General features: G+C 44.1%; 1 protein-coding gene across 12 annotated transcripts in view; it reads left to right on the top strand.

Annotated features, from left to right (window-relative positions):
• The window catches only part of FBRSL1 (fibrosin like 1), an 827,250-nt gene extending 815,785 nt beyond the window's left edge, over positions 1 to 11,465 (top strand). For 10 of the 12 annotated variants that reach the window (XM_079956419.1, XM_079956418.1, XM_079956422.1 and 7 more), the window contains 4 exons: positions 1,466 to 1,549; positions 4,191 to 4,274; positions 6,751 to 6,979; positions 9,128 to 11,465. In XM_079956419.1, the coding sequence (XP_079812545.1) occupies positions 1,466 to 1,549; positions 4,191 to 4,274; positions 6,751 to 6,979; positions 9,128 to 10,364 (1,634 nt within the window). In that variant the 3' untranslated portion in view covers positions 10,365 to 11,465. The remainder of the gene's footprint in view (positions 1 to 1,465; positions 1,550 to 4,190; positions 4,275 to 6,750; positions 6,980 to 9,127) is intronic. The other 2 variants (XM_079956415.1, XM_079956425.1) reach the window with 2 other exon arrangements.
• The last annotated feature ends 9,505 nt before the right edge of the window (positions 11,466 to 20,970 follow it).

Raw genomic sequence — 20,970 nt, 5'->3', positions numbered from 1 at the left:
TGCATTTTGCATGACTTCACAGTATGTACTGTAGGAATATTGTGTTTGATCTTGGAAGGCATTTCCACACATCTGCTAGATTTACACGATGGTCTTCTGGCAGCCAGGAGGGGTGTGGAAAGAGCTCCAGCACGCAGCTGACTGTGAATGGAGACAACACACTGCGTGTCGGAAAGCAGATTAATGAGTAAATGATAAGGCTAAATATAAATATACATACATATACATGGGGTGTGGGTGTGTGTACCACACACCCCATCTCCTTGATGGGGATAGATTGGAGAGAACCCAAAGTTTTTTCAGATTTGTTGGATGTTAGGTGTCGTGGGATTTTTCAAGCCCAGTAAAATTCTGCCTGGCAAACAGGAATTCTCAGCTAGTTGAGCAGGAGGAGGCAATATCACTCAACTGAGGGATGCTTAGTTGCTGGGCCCTCCAAGTCCATATTTACCCATCCCACGCCAACAGAACCTGTGCTCAGAAATGCCTTACTCTCATGATTTTTGTAACTTTCGCAAAATGCTTCTTCCCTGCCCCATACTACATGAAGCATTAGCAGAAATATCATTTCTCCCAACTATTTCTCTGCAACCAAAATACCAAAAATGTAACCTGGAACCCTACGCCAGCCAGCAACCGGAGCTGATGATACTAGTAGAGTGGCTTAAAAATGGTGCTGGCAGGGAAGGAGTTTCTGCTTCAAATCACACACCAGCTACAAATTCAAAGTGGTCATAGGCAAACCCTAGGGTTGTATTCAACATAGCATTAAGGAGATTGCATTTCTGCTTGCCTGCTGGAATGATCTCCCTTCTCCTCTCAGCACACTGTTTTGGAGGTTCTCCTGAAGCACTGGAACAGATTTGGGGAGCTGCACTGGCTTCCACTCACACAATAGGTTAGTTCAACATGGCCCCAAATCACCTTACCCCAATTTGTCACATGCGGATACTGGTCTACCATTGAATGCTACCGCAATGGTTGCTGTAAAAGCACTTTGAACACACGAAATCATGACATAAATGTGGTGTTGTCATGAAAGCTTCACTTCATGACATCGGCCTGGCCCCGTGTTTGTCTGTGTATGTTGCAGTGGGTCTTGCGCACGCACACATACAGACACAGAAAGTGATCCAGCCTACCCAGCTAATATGCCAGTTCTTAACTTGCTGCAGCCACATTGGTGCCACTCTGCATCAGCGAGGCCAAGGAGGAGGTCTTCTTGTCTGGGCAGCACATACCTACTGCCCAGGCTTGTGCCCTGAGGAGGTCGCTTTGGTGCCAACTTCAGTCCCCAAGGCACACTCCATTGTCTCTCAAGACAGACGCATGGCAACAGCTGACTTGGGGTTGTATCCCACGTTAGTAACACTCAAGAGTTGACCCATTAGGTACTTTTTTCTTCCTGTGAGTATTCTGCTGACATTTTTAAAATACAAAGGTCTCTTCTTTCTTGCATCCACAGGCTCTGCCCACCCAACCGCCACTCCTTTCGGCCCTTCGCCTCATCACAGCAGCTTCCTGCCTACTAACCACTTGGCAGGTAGGTGTAAGTAAACTCTTTCACCTTTTATCAATAATGCTTTATGTGTGTCTTGGCTTCCTGTGCATTAGCAATGTTTTATAAAAAAAATTGTATAGAAGCAGAGCAGGAGGTTTAGCCTCTACAATAAGGGCAATGCCTAAGCAACATTCCCCACAAGAAATCGGATGGGAGGGGGTGCTGTTTATATAAGAGAATCGGAAGAGGCAGAAGTATCCTCTTAAGCTGCAATGATTTTCAGGCTGCCTTCAATATACATCTGAGAAAAGTTTCAGAGATAGCAGTTTTATGTCAAATCAGATTTATTTACCACTGGAAGATCCACCAGTGTTTCCAAGAAACCCAGAGTGGCAATTTCTGTCCTTCCAAAGCTGAAATACTTGGGTTGTGTGTCCTTTTCAACTGCAGAATCCTCCATAATAGTGTTACCAGTTATTATTTGCCAGGCAGTACAAGAGAGCCATGAGTTTTTTTCTTGGAAAAACTCAAATGTTTAAAGGACAGAAGAGAGAACAAGACGGGCATTGTATCTCCCAACAGGACATGCAGGACTGATAACAGGGATGAATCAGCTCAATTGTGCCATCTTCCAGTTTTTACAGGGCTGGCAAGGAAAAAACGAAAACATTTGAAATCACCGAAGACAAATATTAGCTGGTGCACAAATGGCTTTTTTTGTGCTCCCTAGGTTGTCCCCTGGAGGTTTGCTGAAGATCAGGGTGGGCAATGCAGGGACTGTACACAAGCTCCCATAGCGTGTTCTTCACTACACACCATGAACTAAAAACCAAAGAATTGCCTTGTCAGATTTGACCAAAAGGTCCTTTTAGCCTCTGGCCACTCAGTTATCTGTGAGAAGCTCACAAGCAGGACATGACAGGGATAGCCATATCTTATTGCTTTGTCTCCAGCATCAGGTTATCAGAGATATATTGCCTCTCAGTTTGGAGCTCCCTGTTTTTAACTCTCCTGGGCAGTAGCCATTGTTGCACCCAGTGCTATTTTACTAGAAAAAAGAGGTGCCGGAACTCACCCTGAACACCTCCCTTGTTCTCTTATAATGGCAGTGGTGCCCACCTGAGAGGTGCCTCTGAAAAAAAGCCATGGCTGCACCCATCCTTGTATTAATTTGCCAAGTTAGAATTCTGATAATCTTCATCTTGATTTCTTTAAGACACTTTCATGCCCTCATACTGGAAGAAGCAGATCTGAGCAAGTGATTTGAAGTTTGCTATAACGTTTTCAGTGCTGAGCAAGTCACCCATCTCTGTTATAGATAGAAACTCACACTTGTAGCTGTGTTGACTCATTCTGATTTGAGCTAGTGGCCACATTGGTAAAAACTGCTAGCCAACACATGAGCCTTTTCCAGTTGTTACCAGTATGGGGCAGGCAATGGAGTACAGTAATTAACCCACACTGCTAGACCAATTAAACTAATCTGAGTCATCCACAAATCTTCCCGGTCAATCAGTCAGTGACCAGTCAGTCGGTTGCAGTCTCTCATGGAGTTTGCTGAGATGGTGTGAACTCAACTCCTAGATAATCCTTTACACATTATTAGAGCTATCCATTTAGGGTTCTAGGGTTGACCAAGAGGTGCTACTATATTCATGCCCATAGTATGCCGTTGTGGGGAGTGGGGGTGGTATTGGGTTTCTGTGACTCTCACTCTTGTCCATGAGTAGTGTTTTATAACTTTAAAAAGTATTTAATCAGGAGTCCAGGTCATGGTGCCATTTTCGCTAGTAACTCATTAAAAGAAGAGTATACAACTCACATATTCTGCCTATTTGTTCTGCTAGAGCAAATAGTATGTTTTTGCCCATGGTTTCCTCTGAGGTCAAGCAGCCCTTTGCAGAGTTTTAGCAGCTCTCATCTCAGAACATGTGGGTTCCATAGGCAAAGGACAAGGAAAGCAAATAAAATATACAGTTAGATGAAAATAGCTAACACATATTTCCAGGGAATGAGGTGTCAAATTAATGCAGTAACTCTTTGATGTGGGAGTTCCTAGGTTATGTCAAATTTTAGCTTCATAGTTGGGCCTATATAGTGTAATGAAGGCTGTACTCCTAGACATGCTCACCTGGGAGCAAGTCCCTGGGGCTTGCTTTTGAGTAGATATGTATAAGATTTGTTAGCCTACATAATCCAAAGCAAAGGGGTAAAAAAGCCACTTTATGCGTGCCTGAGTTTCTTGCATTGGCATCTCCTCCTATCTATTTGCCACCTCCCCGCTAAAAAAATAATCACAATCACGTCAGAAATCAGCTTTCAGCTTTTCATTTTGTTGTTGCTATTCCAGGTGGATCAGGTATCAGCTTGGTAGCTGTGCCCATCAATTTTGGCTCCTGGGCTGTTAACTTTCAGCTTCCCTCTCGCTTGGCACGCACAGAGCTTAACTCCAGCACCTGTTTTGCAGAGCAAGTTCTCAAATCCCTTCTCCATTTTTAACATGCTGGGAATTTTCTGTGCAAAGAACCTTGCAGTGAGAAGGATCAGCTTAAAGTCTGGCCTAATCCTACTTGGATTCAGACCATTAAAATATATATATATATAAAGAGGGGGAGGGGAGAAAGGGGTGCATTTCATTCTCCAACATTCTTGGCTAAATGCCGGCTAAAAACCCTGTTTGCCTTTCCAGATCCATTTAGCAGGTCAAGCACCTTCAGCGGCCTTGGGAACTTAGGCAGCAATGCCTTTGGAGGATTAGGCAGTCATACTCTGAGTAAGTACTGGCTGGGTTCTGTAGACAAACCTCCTCTCCAGAGAAACCACATGCGCACATTGAAAGCAGCTGGTGGTAGTTTGTTTAAAATAGAGCAAAACCTTCATTTCCTAACCTCCATTCTCCTTTTGAGAACAAAACAAAACACTGCACCTAAGTGTTCCAGGTCTCTGTGGCAGGAGCTTTCCCATAATTTGTTCCCCCACCCAGTGGCAACCATACTTGGTTGCTTGCACTCTATTTCCAGAGAAAACAGGGGCCAGTAAAACCTTAATCCCCTTAATCTTCTTCGTGTGTCTCAGAGCCACTTCTCTCACTGTTTGTGAAAGGCATGGAGTCACCACAAAGAGCCCTGAAAATGCCATTTTGGAGAGAGGACATGCTAACTCTTACCATACATGCGTCATCTTCTCTTTTTTTAAGGGTTTATTCAAACACATCAAGCTCAGATCCAACAGGGAAAAAGAGCACTAAATGGGTGCTGTGACGCATTTCTCGGAGCTGAACACCTACGATCCAGGAGCACCTTGAATAACACTAGTCATTTTATTTGGAGGCAGGAAAGATTATAGACAGCTAAATTCTCCTCCTCCTCCCCAGTAATCAAGGTAGCCAGATGGCTTCTGCACTGGACTTTTCAGTTCTTTGAAACACCCATGTGAAGCACTGATTTTGCATCTGTTTCCCTGTTTCAGATCACAGCTAATGATTGGTGCTCATGCAGTGACTTTTTGTACTATTTATTTATTTCACAACATTTATATACCATTTGATTGTAATAAAACCTCAAAGTGGTTTTATTCACATGAATAAAAGTACAGGGGGAAAGTACATCAAGATGGGCTATTTATGTAGCTTTTTCAAGATACTTCTATGGGAAGCAATCATAGGAACATGGGAATCTGCTTATTGAAGTCCATCTATCTTAGTATTGTCTTAGTATTGACTGACAGCAGCTCTCCAGAATCTCAAGACAGGATTGTTTTTCCAGCCTGACACAGAGATGCCAAAGATTGAACCTGGGACCTTTCGTATGGGAAGCATGTGTCCTGCAACTGAGCTTAGGGCATTTCCATTGGCTAATCCAGTGCAATTTACTGCTTGATGCAATTATGTCCTGCACCAACAATTTGAGTCCTCCACCAACCAAAGCAGCAGGGAGAAAGCGAAATCTGCCTTCTTATTGACACTATGGGTCTGCATTTAGTCACAGTCTTAAAATGGATTGTGGGAAATGACTTGTTTACGTGCTATTAGGCACTGTGTAGGTTTCGAGGTGTACTTAGGACTGCTGAGACAAAGAAACAAGCAATGGTTGAGCCCCCATTTTTTCCTCACACTAAAAACCTAGTGCTACTCAGATTCATCTCCATCCTTAGGCAACATTTCTATGTTCCTTGGGAAATGGAACCTACAACTGCTAATTGCATTGAGAGCATCATACAAAGATGGGCAAGGATATTTTAATTTCAGTCTTACGTATTTATGGCCTTCAAACTGTCTCTGTGCTCCATAGAGCAAATCTGCATATTCCAAATTTAGATTGTAGTAGCACCTTGAGACACAAAGGTGATACAAGACGATTCACTAAGCTGAACCAACCTTTCTGGACAGAGAGCCTCCTAGATTGGTATGCATTACACTGGAAGAAGGGAAGTTGGTGGGGGTGGGAAGAGTATTGTAACATGCATTGTCTCTTGCATAATGTATAAAATTGCTAGAAATTGTTGCTTTGTATTTAGTCAAAGATTCACAATGAAAAAAATGTGAATTTTAAACAATTTTGCATTATCTTGTACGCCTTGAAAGTGGCGCTCCATTACTTTTACACACCACAGAACTCAGTGCATTCTAGAGGTTGGTTTCAGAATTAAAAAGAGTACCCCCATTTTCTTTTTTAAAAAAAAGTTAGCTACACGCAGAACACAGTTGCTGATGGGAGTTTTTGTAGAGGAGCATTGTTGGTGAACTAATCAGATTGACTGAAATATGCCCAAGGAGATTTGCTACATTCAAGCTCAGCCTGTTCATTCCCTAATCAAAGATCTCAACTCACTGCTTCCCACTGCAGGTGGCTGATCGTTTTTAACTAGCTGCATCCTCTTAGTTAATCTCAGTGGCTGTGGCAACAGTGCCAGTTGAGCCATGGATATCACAGCGGGGGAAACAGGGTGATTTGGGAGTCACCTCTTATCTTCAAAGCAAACGGCCTCATTACTTCCACAAAGTTACTCAGATCTGCAGTTAGCCTTTTTTCTGCAGAGACTTTAAACGGCTACTATTTCATTCCACAGTTAATTACTGTTTTTTCAGTCTCTCTCTCTCTCCCTCTTTTTATATTATCCAGCCTTGAAAGGATAACTGAGCTCATAATTGGCACTTGTGCAGAACTTATTTGGGACAAAAAGTCTTTTGTTCGAAGAGGGGCACACAAAGAGAACTAACCTAGTCTTTTCCCCTTTCCTCCGGATTCTAGGTCACAATAGCATTTTTGCTCACAAAGAAGGGCCCAACGTCCAGAGCTTCAACAACCCCCATGAGCCATGGAACAGGCTCCACCGGACACCACCATCCTTCCCAACACCTCCGCAGTGGCCAAAGCCCGGCGACTCCGAGCGAAGCTCCTCTGTGACAAATCATGACAGAGACCGGGAGTCAGAGAAGAGAGAGATATCTTCAAGTAAAGAAGACAGAGATAAGGACAGGTGAGGAGGGGAGGCCACCTACTGCAGATCGGACAGAGTGAAACATACCTCTCTGTAAACGGATATGTTCCACTTAGAGTGTTATTAAGCAGAACCACATCAGAAATCTCATATGGTGTAATTAATAGTCAGGAGCCTGAATCCAACGTTTAAAGTGGTGTGGAAGCATCATGGGGTGTATAGTTCGCATTTGCCAGGGGTGCGAGGCCTGTGAGTATTCCACTTGCTGCTGGATTTCAACTCCCATCATTCCCCAGGCAGCATATCCCATGGGCATGGGAGCTGAGAGTCCAGTAACAACTGGAGGGTGGCAGGTTCCCTGTCAGTGATATACAGCAAGCTTTCCGATTGGCCAGTTCCCCTTGCTATCATATCGATCCAAAAGGAAACATTTGGAGAACATAATGAAAAATTGCCCGATCTACACAGCGAGCTGCTGTAGGTAAAAATCAGGCAGTCACGTGGTGAGTTATTACAACAGTTTTGCCGCCATATGCTGTAGCATGCTAACCGGCCCATAAACGGGGTGTAAAGGGAGGGGGAAAGGCATGAGGATAGGAACTGGTGGAAGAAGAGACAGGTGAGCACAACTCAGCTCCTCCTGAAAGGTTTCTGGTCAGGAGAGTGAAGGTGGCAGTCTCCTGGGTGCTGCTGCAATGTTCTCCTGCCAGGCCCTCCAGTAACTAAGGAGAGAGAGAGAGAGAGCTAGGATATCCTTTTACGCTCCACCTATGAAGGGAGCACCATTGGCCCAAATTGGCCCAAGGTTTATATGCCAGCCAACTTGCTTTTCATCCTTCTGATCAGGTCCCCTCCTGAAAGTCATCTGATCCCTGTGGAGCTGGGATCCCCATGCTTGTGGTGCCCGGGCTCAGCCTCCCCACTGTTCTTGCCTCCATCAACATCTGGTTGCTTCAGCAACTGGTGCCACCTTAGATACCGATTTGGCATTGCTGATACTATAGCCAACATTCGTCCCATGAGATCCATTAGGAAGCAGAGCCCAGACTTCCTATATGGCTTCTGAGGACTTAATTAGGCACTGTCCTTTGAGTCAACCTGTAGCAAAATCCTGGTGCTGGAACCCACTTGGCCCTGATTCACAGCATCACATAATTTGTATAGCTACCCAGTATGTGTTTTTAATGGAAATTTTGTGGGTTTCTGGGGCCCTTTTTTCCCTGCAAAATGTTGGGAACTTCTCTGATTTCATAGAATTGTTAAGAGATGGAAGGGACCCCAAGGGTCATGCAGTCCAACCCACTACAATGTAAGAATCTCTTTGCCGAATGTGGGGCTCGAACCCACAACCCATGCTTTTCATATCATCTTAAAAGCATGAGTGTCAGTGATGTGACTGTGCCTTGATCTTTCTCAAAGGGAACCCAGCAAAACACAAAAATATTACTGGCAGAGTAAAGTTAAACAGATTTCATAATAACTCACCTGGCATATAGTTTTCATCATTCACTCTGATCACAGCAGTTGAGTTTCCTAAGGAAATTCAACTGCTGTGATCAGAGTGAATGATGAAAGTTAAATGCCAAATAAGAAAGGGTATTTGAGGATACGTAGGTAAAGTTTCTGTGGTTCACCATCTGCTTGTTCGATACAGGATGTTCATGGATTGCTGGCATCACTTGATTAGTTAGAAGGCTTTAAAAAGCTCAAGGGTCTGTAAGAATTGGATAGAAGCAGTAGCCTAAGGGTGATTGGAAAAACTTCCAGGCCCAAATAGACAAACAAATAACTATTAAATTTATCCAGAGTTGCATAGAGGACATTTTTTCCATGTTAATCTTTCTGAAAGCATCCGGCATTCAGCATTTCCAGACAATGTGACATATTGATTATTACTACATTTATATCCCACCTGTCCTCCAAGGTGCTCCAGGTGGCATCAGCGGTTCTCCCCCCCCCCCCTTTCTCCTCACAACAACCCTGTGAAGTAGGTTCAGTTGAGAGGTTGTGACTGGTCCGAGGTTACTTTGTGAGTTTCATGGCTGAGTGGAAATTTGAACCACGGTCTGATGATGAAATGACAGATACTTTTGTTAAATAATGACGGTATTACCAAAGATGCATAAAAATAACACAAAATTGTTAGAAGACAGCAACATATTCACAATATGATATATTTTCCTGCAGGGACCTTTTGGATAAAAATAGGCATTCAAATAGATCCTCGCCAGCTTCAGCCCCAGTGACTCACCAGATTAGCAACCTCATTCGCAGCAACAGTCAGACCTCCAGTGATCTCACTAGGCAAGTTGGACTCAGTGAAAGAGAAAGGCCTAAAGAACCGGAGAGAGATATTTCTGACCGGCTGAGGGAACCTCCTCCAATTGTGGAGCACAAGATCAAAGAGAGCCGCTCCCCAGTGAAAGAACCACCAAGCCATGAAAAAAGATCCTCAGAGGACAACACAAAGCCAGTAATCCAGTCCGTATCTCCCTATAGCAAACCTGCACTGAGCGAGAGTTTAAAACTCAGCAATCTAATGAACAAGGATATTGAAAGAAAGCCAGAGCTTCCAGCAGACCTTCAGAAGATCAAGAACGATATCAAGGTCAAAGAGGAGCGCAAGGAGGACAGTGACGTGCTGGTTGTGAGCTCAGAACCATCACAGCATTCCAGAACTGTGGAGCACCCACCACCACCTTCTTTGCATGGATTACCATTGCCCCATACAATGGCAGCCACCATGCCCATCTCCATGGGCGCTGTCCATCAGATGAGCAATATGAATGTCCTGGATCGTAGCAGAATGATGACCCCTCTAATGGGCATGAATCCATTGCCGGGAAGGGAGCGACTGCCCCATCCTGGGTTCTCCTGGGACCCCGTGAGGGACCCGTTGCGAGATGCCTACCGGAGCTTGGACCTGCACCGTCGGATGGACTTTCAGCTCCGCGCTGATCCCATCCATAGGTTCCCCACCGCCGCTGGGTTCTATGACCACGAGCGCTCTTACCGAGACAGAGAACCCCACGACTACAACCACGAGAATCTTCTTGAAGCACGGCGTGAGCAGGAGCGACTCAGGCAAGCGGAGGAGAGAGAGAGGTTGCACTTACGGGAAGAACTTGAGCGTGCCAGGATGCATCACTTGCACTCGTCCCCTATTGAAAGCCACCTGGCCCATGTGCCATCTTTCATGCCTCATCTCAGTGGGATGCATTATCCCAGACTCAGCCCCTCGGCTGCCATGCACAATGGAATCTTGAATAGGAACCCACCAACAGCCGCTTTGAGTGCCCCGCCCCCTTTGGTACCAGCTAGTAGTACAAGACCATCCTCCCCCCGCCGGACTACGCCACTCACAAACTCTGAATCGAGAGACTATTCTCCTTCTAGGAACCCCAAAGAAGTAGAGGCACGATAGTCCCTAACAAACAAACAAACAGGATGAATTTTAAAACTCACCTGTAAATATAAAAGAGGGAGGGGGGAAGAGACCTTTTAAAAATGCACTGCTGTAAACTTTTTTTTAACTGTAAAATTTGTAGAAATTAAGCACAGTTCCATAAATAATTGGGGAGTGGGAGGGTTATAGGTTACGAACCTTCCAAGCAAATGGTTGCTGAAAATTGAAATTTAATATATAGGTCTTTATTTCTTTGTTTTGTTTTTGCTTCTGTGCTGAGTTAAAATATTACCAGGTTTGTACATTTTTTCCCAAATGTGAGAAGCATTTTTAATGAATTTGTATTTTTTGTTAAATTTTGTGTGCTCTTTATTTACATAAAGAGCTTTTTTTTTTTAGTTTAAATTTTAATGGCCTCAGATCCTTAAGTAAATACAAAATACACACCCAGGGTTTCTGAAAGTATTATTTATGGAAATACTGTAGTTTTGTACAGTCCACTGTGAGGTTCCCGAATTGAGGCCACTCACTTTCTCTTGGTACTTTGGAACTGAAGTTACAGATATATATTAAAATAATAATAATAATAATAATGTACAAAATTGTTTGGTTTTGCCTTATATTATGGAGAAATGAAATTTTTTTTGACTTCTTGTTTTAAACAACAAAAAAGAAAACAATATGTAAATATTCTGTTAATATAAATGTACACCAATATTGAATTCTTAACATAGGTAGACTTTATAAAAAATGGTTTTTAGAACCACTCTCTGGTTATTTGTTAACATTATTCCAACGCATCATTGTCACTGTCTTTAAAAACAAAGAACCCCAACTATGGCACAAAACCTTCAACTATGCAAAATAACTTGGAGGCAGGTCCTGGTTGATGTGAGGGTAGGCAAAAAAGCATTTACAAAACTACACACATATACCCAGAAAAACCACCCCAGATGCATTCAGTGTAAGCATGCCGCTTCGTAGGAAAAGGGCGATCGTTACGGGAAGAGGAAACTTGTTCTACCGCAAAACAAACCCTACAGTGTTTATCTAAATCATAATTTCAATTTTTGTTTTGTGTGCATAACACACGGATGTTCAATAAACGTAAGGAAAAGATCCAGGTTATCTTATTACTGAAGTTTCTGCTACACAGACACAACTGATACAGCAGTATGCGACAAATCTCTTTCTCTTGGCCCCACTTCTCTCCCCTGCCAGAGAGTGGGGAAAGTGGGCTGCAGTCCTTTGTTGATGTCAGGCACATGAGAAAGGAAGTACTCTCTCCTGTGGATCCCTATGGGTTTATAAAAACATGAGGCATTGGGGGAAAGAAGTCCAAAGGGTTAATTTAAGATACTTGACACGTTCACCTGAAGTTTGCAATGACCATAGTCGCTTGTTCCCATGTGAGTTTGGCCTTGGACGTTTGGAGTTGTGTTGCTGCTGCTCTATTTGGCCACCATTTGATTTATAATATTACTTTTCGTATGTGAATTTTGCTATGGCTCAGTTCAACGGGGCATATACAGAGTCCCTTTTTTTAAAAAAAAAAAAGCTGCAGTCCCTCAGATTTTTCATTTGCAGGAAAAGCAGAGCAGGGAGATGGAACCCCCAAGTGGAAAACTTTAGACTTTGCTTAGAAGGGCTCTGCACAGATTTGGATCAGAGAAGGAAAGTACCGTACATATGCAGCCCCTACTTGTATTTACACCAGACCAGACCCCTCATCCTGCTAAGGATATATATGGGCATTGTGCCCCTCCCTCCCTTCCTCCCTCCCTCCCTCCCTTCCTTCCTTCCAAAAATATATATATCCAGTATTCACATTTTGATATTCTGGGTTTCTGCTTTCTAGTTAATTCAAACATCTGCTGATGTTTTCTTCTCTTGACTCTGTCTTTCCTTTCCTTTCCTTCCTCCCTACCCCCACCCGGCAAATATCCTTTTCCCTGCCTTGTAATTTTAAACATTTGGTTTCTTTGTAGATCATTGAAGATAAATACAACATTGATTTTGGATGAAAAAGGTAGTTAAGTGTTTGTGTGTCAGATCTAGTCAGAGCGACTGCCGGGAGGGAGAGGGAGAGTAAATGGTTTATTGATGAACGTGCTCAGCCTATTAACGCCACTAAACCTTTGGCGAATTTGGACCGTTAAAGAGTCATGTGGCTCAGCTGAGCATCTGCTGGTTCTTCGCTTGCAGTCTCCCTGGTTCAAAGATGTTCATGGCCCATGTTGCATGTGGGAGAGTCGTGGAATCTGGGCAGAGTTTTGTGTGCTACACACGGGTGAACGGGTGGGGAGGCACAAAAACCATGTATCTGTCCCCGTTCACCTAAGCACAAGTTTCCAATGAACAACTGGTTTGCGGGGGAAGGGGGCAATTAATCTTAAGTTCCCTCCACCCAAAAAAATTAGACACAACCAGACTGTATGGACTTCCAGCTGCTGACCCCCTCCTAAAGGACATCTAAGAGTAGCCTCACCTGTTATGCAGTTGTATTCAGACTGGAGTGTGGGGTGAGAGTTAACTTGTCCTACAATTCCATTTGGTCTAATTTGTGAAGTAGATAAAATTGGGAGGAGGTGTAGCAAGAGACAGACACTAACAGCGGTGAACTATAATATACACCATGTCCAGCCACCTTTTCTACAGTTCTTATCGTAGGCATTTGCTCTGTGTTTGCATTATTATTACCCTCTGCAAAGAGAGACAGACGTGAATTCACAGTGCAGGGTCCTCACAAAAAGAGGGTGGCGGTTTTTTTAAGGGGTGGGGTAGGGTTTTGTTTTTTTGCAGGCTGAGCAATTCTGCATCTGGAATCCGCTTAGTTTTTTTGCCCAAGAAAATCCTGAAGGAAATCAGAGAAACTTCAAAGGACATTGCCCCTGCTGAGTTCACAACCCCGTAAAGCTGCCACGATCAATATTTTATCAGCAATACGCCGTTTTCTAGCAACACACTGTGTTACAAGGAAGAGAGGGGCTGCGTGTGTCTGTGTGGAAATGACAAGGTGAAATTACAGACTACCATTTCAGAACATAATGGAAAGTCCAAACTGTGGTTTGAGGCCTTAACTGATGCAAGGAGGGGGGGTGGGCAGAAGGGAGAGAAAGAGAGCAGGAGGGGCCTGTAAAAACATAAACCATCAAAGCCACATGCAAGCTTAAGAAAAGGAGTTACCTTCTGTTACTTCTGGCACCTGCTGTTGAAAGAGCACTTAAAAGTAATCTGTGCAGACTGATCCTTTAACATGTGCTGGCAAAGCTTGCAAGTGAGGTCACCTTACAAGAGTCTCTCCTCCCTCGGGCTTACACAGTTATCCCCTCCTTTGCTGTACTTTAACTAAAACATGTATCATGGGATTCAAGATACGTGCAATTTGAGGCCCACTGGTAGACGGTTTGTTTATGTATCTGGGTGCAATCTTGTTTTCATTTTGTGTTCATTTACTGGCACTTCCGCGAGGTCCATTTTGACTTTCAAGAGCTGCGGCAAAACTCTCACCAAACAGCCCCTGACCGGAGCCAGCCCCAGAGTAATGAGCACTGGAAGAACTTGTGAAATAGGACACGAATGCCACCTTGCTAATTATTTATCAGTTCGTCTCTGTTAGCAGTGAGGTTGCCAACTGGCTGGGCACAGATTGCCCTGCCTGGCTTTTCAGTTCGCCTGGGTTAGCTACTGGATCCACCTGCCAAAGCCAATTAGCTGAGTCAGCCTGTTTGCTTGTGCTCAGGCAGCGCAGATCTCTTTGCCACAAAGGCACCTCCAAATGCTCCTTTCCTCTACCAAACAGATAACCAACTCTGTGGTGATGGAGCTGCCCCACCCCAGACCCTGTTGCCTGCTGGAAAACTTGCTGCTAAATCAGAGTTCCTAGCAGGGTCTGTGAATGACCATTTTCCAGCAAAAAGGTGGAAGCGGTGGCTGGCCCCTTTTCCTGGGTAATGGAACGCTGTCACCCAGTGGGATGTGAGTGCCATCCTTTCTTGCAGAAGGGCCGCGTGGTCCCTTTCAGTTTTTTCTGTTGTTCTCGCATTGCTGGCTGAAACATTTGATCCTTTGGAGCACTTTGCAGGAGATGACAGGGAAAGGTTGGCTTTTCACCAGCTGCACCCAGGAGCTCTATTACTGTGGTGGCGAGCAGCCGACATCCTGACAAGTGACACAAGGATTACCGGTACTCCTCCAACAAGAAGCAGCTGGAGCAGCAGCTCCTGGAGAAATCCCAATGCCCAGCTGTCAACACCCTGGCTACACACACACACACACACACACACACACACACACACACACACTATCTCTCCTCCCAAGGGAAGACAAGGAGCAGTCATAGGAGACAACAGCCTATATATATATATATATATATATATATATATATATATATATACACACACACATACACACACACACACACACACACACACACACACACCCCACAGTGTGCATTTTATTCAGGGAGGGCAGGATGGGGGGACATGATGGAGCAGTGCATGCTTTGGGGTAGGCAGTTACACTTCACATTTCATTTCAGTCAGGCACATTTTACTACAGGCACATGCTAACTAGATCTTCCGAGTGCCAGACTGTGTTTTACAACAGGAGGAGGGAGATTTGCATGGCACCTAGGCGGCGGCAGCGGCGAGGGGATGACGAAACAAGCTCCCTCCTACCACCAGCAGCCCAACCCCACAGGGGAGCCTCAAGACAGGGGAACTATGGGGTACTAATCGTAAGGTTGCCATACATCCAGAATTGCCCAGACATAGCCAGGATTAGGCCATCGGAACCGGTGTGTGGGGACAAAAATGCTGAAATGTTCGGGGGGGGGGGGCGGAGAGAGAGCTCAACAACTTCTTTTGTGTCCTGATTTTCATTTTCACTTTTTGAAATACAGCAACCCTAACTGAGTTCCACATGCAGATGAATGTAGTGGTTCAAAGTAGAAGGGTAATGTGAAGAAAAATCCCCAAGAATCCCAGAACTACGAGATTAGATTAGATTAGATTAGAACAGAATAGGTGTTGGAAGTGACCCTGAGAATCATCTAGTCCAACCCCCTGCAATGTAAGAATTTGCAGCTGTCCCTTATAGGGATCAACCCTGCAACACTTGTGTTAGCACCACGCTCTACCCAATTGAGCTATCTAGCTGATACAGAATTGCAGAGTTGGAAGGGACCCTGAGGATCATCCAGTCTGACCCCCTGCAATGCCGGGATATGCAGTTGTCCCATACCTGGATTGAATCTGCAACCTTGGTGTTATCAGCACCATGCTCTACTAACCAGCTGAGCTATCCAGGTTCGCCCTTTACATGCTTGCCTTCTACAAGAAGGGTGTGGTAAAAAAAAACCCAAAGGATATAGGAAGCTGGCTTATAGAGTCAGACCACTGGTTTCTCCCTCCTCTTCTCCTCCTCCTCCTCCTCCCCCCCCCCAAGCTCATTACACTGTCTGGGAGCATCTTTCCAAGGTTTCAGACGAGGGACCATCATGCAGCCCTACCTGGATATGTCAGGGATTGAACTTGGGACCTTCTGCCTGCAAAGCAGATGCTCTGCCACTGAGCTATATGATCCCTTTCCCCTACAGCCCCTTAACGGGCAGCTTCAAATGGTACAGTCTTTGTCACTCTACAACATGCTCCACCTGCTCATGGGGCTGCTCAACAGCCAGAGAGGACACATGCACCTAAGCATCTGAAATCCATATCCAAGCTTTGTTTGTGGCCCACACTGTCAAAGACACGTGCACAAAAAGCCATTAAGATTATAGCCACCTCACTTGGCAGACCGACAAAAGCTTCCGCACTAGCTCATGCAGCCTCCCCCCCCCCAAAAAAAAGGGCCTGCACCTCTGCACTTGCACTAATAATGGATTGGTTTAATGGGCTGCCAAACCAGAGAGCAGCCAAAACTAACAAAAGTTTATGATCCTGTGGTCTCATTTACAACAGGATAACACAGCAATAATTTACTCGATACTTGAGTGGAGAGAGAAAAGTTATGGTCATCACATTATTTATATGTATTTTTAAAAATACTTTTAATGGGGAAAACACTGATGAGCCTTTTGGCCCATTAACTCCCACCATTGTTTCAAGCGACACAGCTGTCAGCTCAGCAGGGTGCCCCCCTTCCCAATGCCGGAGCTATAGAAACAATGGCTTAGAATATAACACCAGAAAAGCTTTATGGGGTAGGGGAGGAGAGGAGGGCCGTGTTAAGATTCCACAACCATAGAGAAAAATGGCTGAATATATATGGGAAGCAACATACTTGAAGAGAGACCACCACCACGCATGGGTACTGCACCCAGCAAGACCCAAATTTTAGTGGGTCCTAATTAGCATCCTAATGAACCAGGTGCTGTGAATATGGTGGAAACAAAGGCAGAGCCAGTCCCCAAAAGAGCTACATGGTGGTATTGCATGCAACAACAAAACTGACAGGTAAGTTTGAGGGGATTGCAAATTGCTAACAAAAGCAACAATAAAAATGCTTCCATCAAGGGTAGGGTAAAAATTCAATCCAGTTCACTTTTTAATCCAAACCTCCCTAATCCTCAATTTCCGTAACAATTTTGGAAGTGTAACACAGCCTTCGTTTGAAATTTGCACTTCTCTGAATTTTGTGATGTAGTTCTCTAGTACCAAATGCATATACCTCCGGTTACAAATGGGATCTGTTCCGGAGGCCCGGCCGCATCCCAAAAATTTGGTAACCGGAGGACCGCTTCTGTGCATGTGCAAGCAGCAAGCCCACTTCCGGGTTTGCCGCGACCGTAACCCAAAGATTCCGTAACCTGGGGGTTGCGCAACACGAGGTACCACTGTATAGGAATGGTGAAGCACACACTCAAATGCATGTATTTGTGAAAATAACATACAAAAACACACTGAGAAATTGGTTTGCAAAAGTGTGTACAGTGGCACCTTGGGTTAAGTACTTAATTTGTTCTGGAGGTCTGTTCTTAACCTGAAACTGTTCTTAACCTGAAGCACCACTTTAGCTGATGGGGCCTCCTGCTGCCGCCTCGCTGCCGGAGCACGATTTCTGTTCTCATCCTGAAGCGAAGTTCTTAACCTGAAGCACTATTTCTGGGTTAGCGGAGTCTGTAACCTGAAGCGTATGTAACCCGAGGTACCACTGTATGTTGGTCAAATTTGCACACACAAAAATGTGTATGTTAGGAGAAACTCATGCTAAAAAGCTGGTGAGTTTTTGTAAGGTGTTTTCGAAGAAAAAAAAAATGTACAAGATGATGTGGAATTGTAGAGAGATTAATTTAAGATTGGGGAGAATGACAGATTCACCCATCCCTAATAGTGATTGAGATGCACTCCCACACATTCCTTCTTGAATACTGGGAAGCATGATGAGAGGAAGCAGAACGCAAAGCTTCATCATGACATTATTTACACACAGAGAGCGCTATTCCAGCCCAAGAAAGAAAGAGAAATGTGTGTTGCTTTTCTCCCCCTTTTGGAAAGCTGTACTGGTGTGTCTGCAGACTGTTAGAGCCTACTGGAACAGACTGCCTGAAGCCTCCCTCATCAGATGTTTCCCTTTATTCTGCTGTGGTTTTCTAAAAAAAGAAAAATACAAGGCTGTTGTACTTTTTAAACAAAGGAAAACACTTCTGCACAAGCGATTTGGAGAACTGCTCAGAGGTCATCTCCCAGAGCTGTAAATTCATTAGTCTTGCCTCCTTGCAAGAGAAAATACTCCACCATTCCCCTTCCCTTTTGGCCCTTCTTCTTCCCTAATTAAAATCAAAATTATTTCCTCACCAAAAAGGCCATTCCACATTCATTCATCTCCATTCTTTTTTCTGTTTGGATAAGCCATGCTACAGTATGCCAAAGGTGCCACACAAACTCTTTAAATGGCCACACTGTGTATTATCACTATTGACGCAGAGGAGTGGTTTGAGGCACCAGCTGGGGAACCCTCCCCCCCCCCCTGCCAAGGGAAGATGACTCAGAGCCTGGGGGTTGGTGGTGGGACAAAGATGAGTGGTTCAGAGAATGAAGGAGGAGCAAACTGGGAGGAGAAGGTGTCAGAAGGAGAAGAGGCAACAGGGTTTAGTGAGCAGGAAGAGGCAGTGGCAGAAGGCAGTCCAGAATTAGAGGAAGAAGTGGAGGCTGGAGAGGAGGGGGGCCAAGAGGCAAAGATCAGGCAGGCTGCTGAAGAAGCCAGGGGGATTAAAATGTTTAAATTAAAAAAAATATTGTGTTTTCTTAAATAGGGGCAGGTTGTAGTTTTAAATAAATGGACTTAGGATGTGCTTGGAAAAGAGAGGAGCTGGGTAGAGCAGGATGACCCAAATCACAGTGGTTCTGGGCAAAGGGAGGGATGGTGTGGAGGGTGCAGCAGGCCAGATAAGGGGCACACGGGACAGGCATTGACTGTGCCATGTGCCAGTCCCTTTTCCAACCCGGGAAATTGTGGCTGTCCCATCAGCCAGCCCTCAGGTCTGCAGCTGCTGTTGCTGAATGCCAGGTTAGCTCTGAGTAAGACCTCTCATATCCATTATCTGATTATGGATGCGGAGAGGCTGATCTGGTCTGTATCACTAAGACTTGGGCAGGTGAGCAGGGTGGAGCTGGTCTCACCCAGCTGTGCCCACCTGGATACTTGGTGCAGCATCAGGACAGACTTGAGGGTCAGGGAAGGGGAGTTGTGGAATCTAGAGTGTGTGTTCCTGGTGTTGGGCAGTTGGGACATATTAGGTATTCTGCTGGTTTAGCGCCTACCTCACTGCTCAGCAGTCTCCCTGCCTGAGCTGACAGAACTGGTCTCAGAAGCAATGTTAAGGACTCCCAGACTGCTATTTTGGGGGGACCTCAGTTTGTTGGCTCTGAGCCTGATTGGAGGTTGCCCAGCACACACAGCGCAAAAACTATGAGACTTGTTTTGATTTTTAAAAGGGGGCTTATCTTATTCAGAATAGCCAGGACAGGATAAGCAGGTCTTATCTTATCACTGCCTGTATTGATGTCAAGGTTTAAAAAGAGCTTGGGGTTCTGCTACATGGAGCAGAACGCCTACACCGATAAATACTGATAAGGCAGCCCTAAACAGCATATTCCTTCTCTGCAAGATAGACACGACTCAGAACAGTATCCATCGTGAAATTCTACCAGATTCTCATTCTCTCCCTCTCTCTCTCACACACACACCCCTCTACCTCTCCCCCTTTGCTTCAGCTAATTTGCTTCATCTATTCAGGCTGCTGCAGCTTTGGCCAAGTATTGAGATGGACACTGAACACTCGGCAAACAGTCACATATACCAGTCAAGCAACTGAATTTTGCATCGAGTCCGCAAACTAAGTTACAGAAGTGAACTTGCTGCTTTGCCACGTTGACGAAGGTGAGAAAGGAAAGGAAAATCTAAAAATCTCGGATACAAATATTAGAACAATCTGGGATGCCAGCAAAGCGTAGGTTGAAATTACATACAGCAAAGTGCAAGAAAGAAAAGTATATGAGAGAGGAAGCTAGAAGAAATAAGAAAAGAAATAGAAAAGAAATAGCAATTAAAACAGAGAAAGGAAGAAATGCAAATTGATAAAATAAAGGAAGGCGGAAAAAATATAGATAATACAGAAGAAATAAACACATGTTTTATATAGCACTTCAATAAATTATATACAGTGGGAAAGGAAACAGAGGAAGATGTTATAAATTATTTACAGGACAAATGGCTACCCAAGATTGGGAAAGAAAAAATAGAGTATTTAAATGTGCCAATATCTTCGCATGAACTGCATGAAGCAATCTCAAAAGCAAAATAAGGCAAAGCACCAGGCCCAGATGGGCTCACGGCAATGCATTACAATAAAATTGTGGAGGCGATAGCAACCCCTTTGAAATCACTTATAAATAGCATTATAGCAGAAGGGAAAACCCCTGAGTCGTGGAATTTGGCACATATTATCATAATACCAAAGCAAGACAAAAATAAAGAAAATATTAATAACTATAGACCTATATCCCTACTCAACAATGACTACAAAATATATGCCGATATTCTGGCCCAAAGATTGAGAATAGTTTTGAACAAATATATTAATCAAGATCAAGTAGGTTTCCTACCAGGGAGGAAGATGTGTGACAATGTAAGACTAGTGGTTGATTCGATCGAATACCTAGACATGAATCCAGGGAAAACAGCAGCTTTTGTATTTATTGATGCTGAGAAAGCTTTTGATAATGTATCCTGGAGATTTCTTTAGAAAATATTGGAAGGATTAGAACTGTGAATATTGATATTAAATGGAATAAAAGCAATATACCAAGACCAAAAGGCCAATCTGGTAATTAACGGTGAGATGACAGAATATTTCCCCATACAGAAGGGAACAAGACAGGGGTGCCCACTTTCTCCTCTTTTATTTATATTAACATTGGAAGTATTAAATGAGGTTATAAGAAATGAAGACGAAATAAAAGGTATAACATTGGGCAGGAATGTGTACAAAAGCAGAGCATTTGCAAACGATATGATAGTAATGGTGGAAGATGGAAGAATTTGGAAGGGTATCAGGATTCAAATTAAATAAAGATAAAACAAAGATAATGGTCAAAAATATGAATGAATTGGAGAAAAA

The sequence above is a fragment of the Podarcis cretensis genome (assembly GCF_951804945.1).
Source record: "Podarcis cretensis genome assembly, chromosome: 16".
Classification (NCBI taxonomy): Eukaryota; Metazoa; Chordata; class Lepidosauria; order Squamata; family Lacertidae; genus Podarcis; species Podarcis cretensis.
The sequence above is the reverse complement of the archived record's forward strand: the minus strand, read 5'-3'. Positions and strand labels throughout refer to the sequence as shown.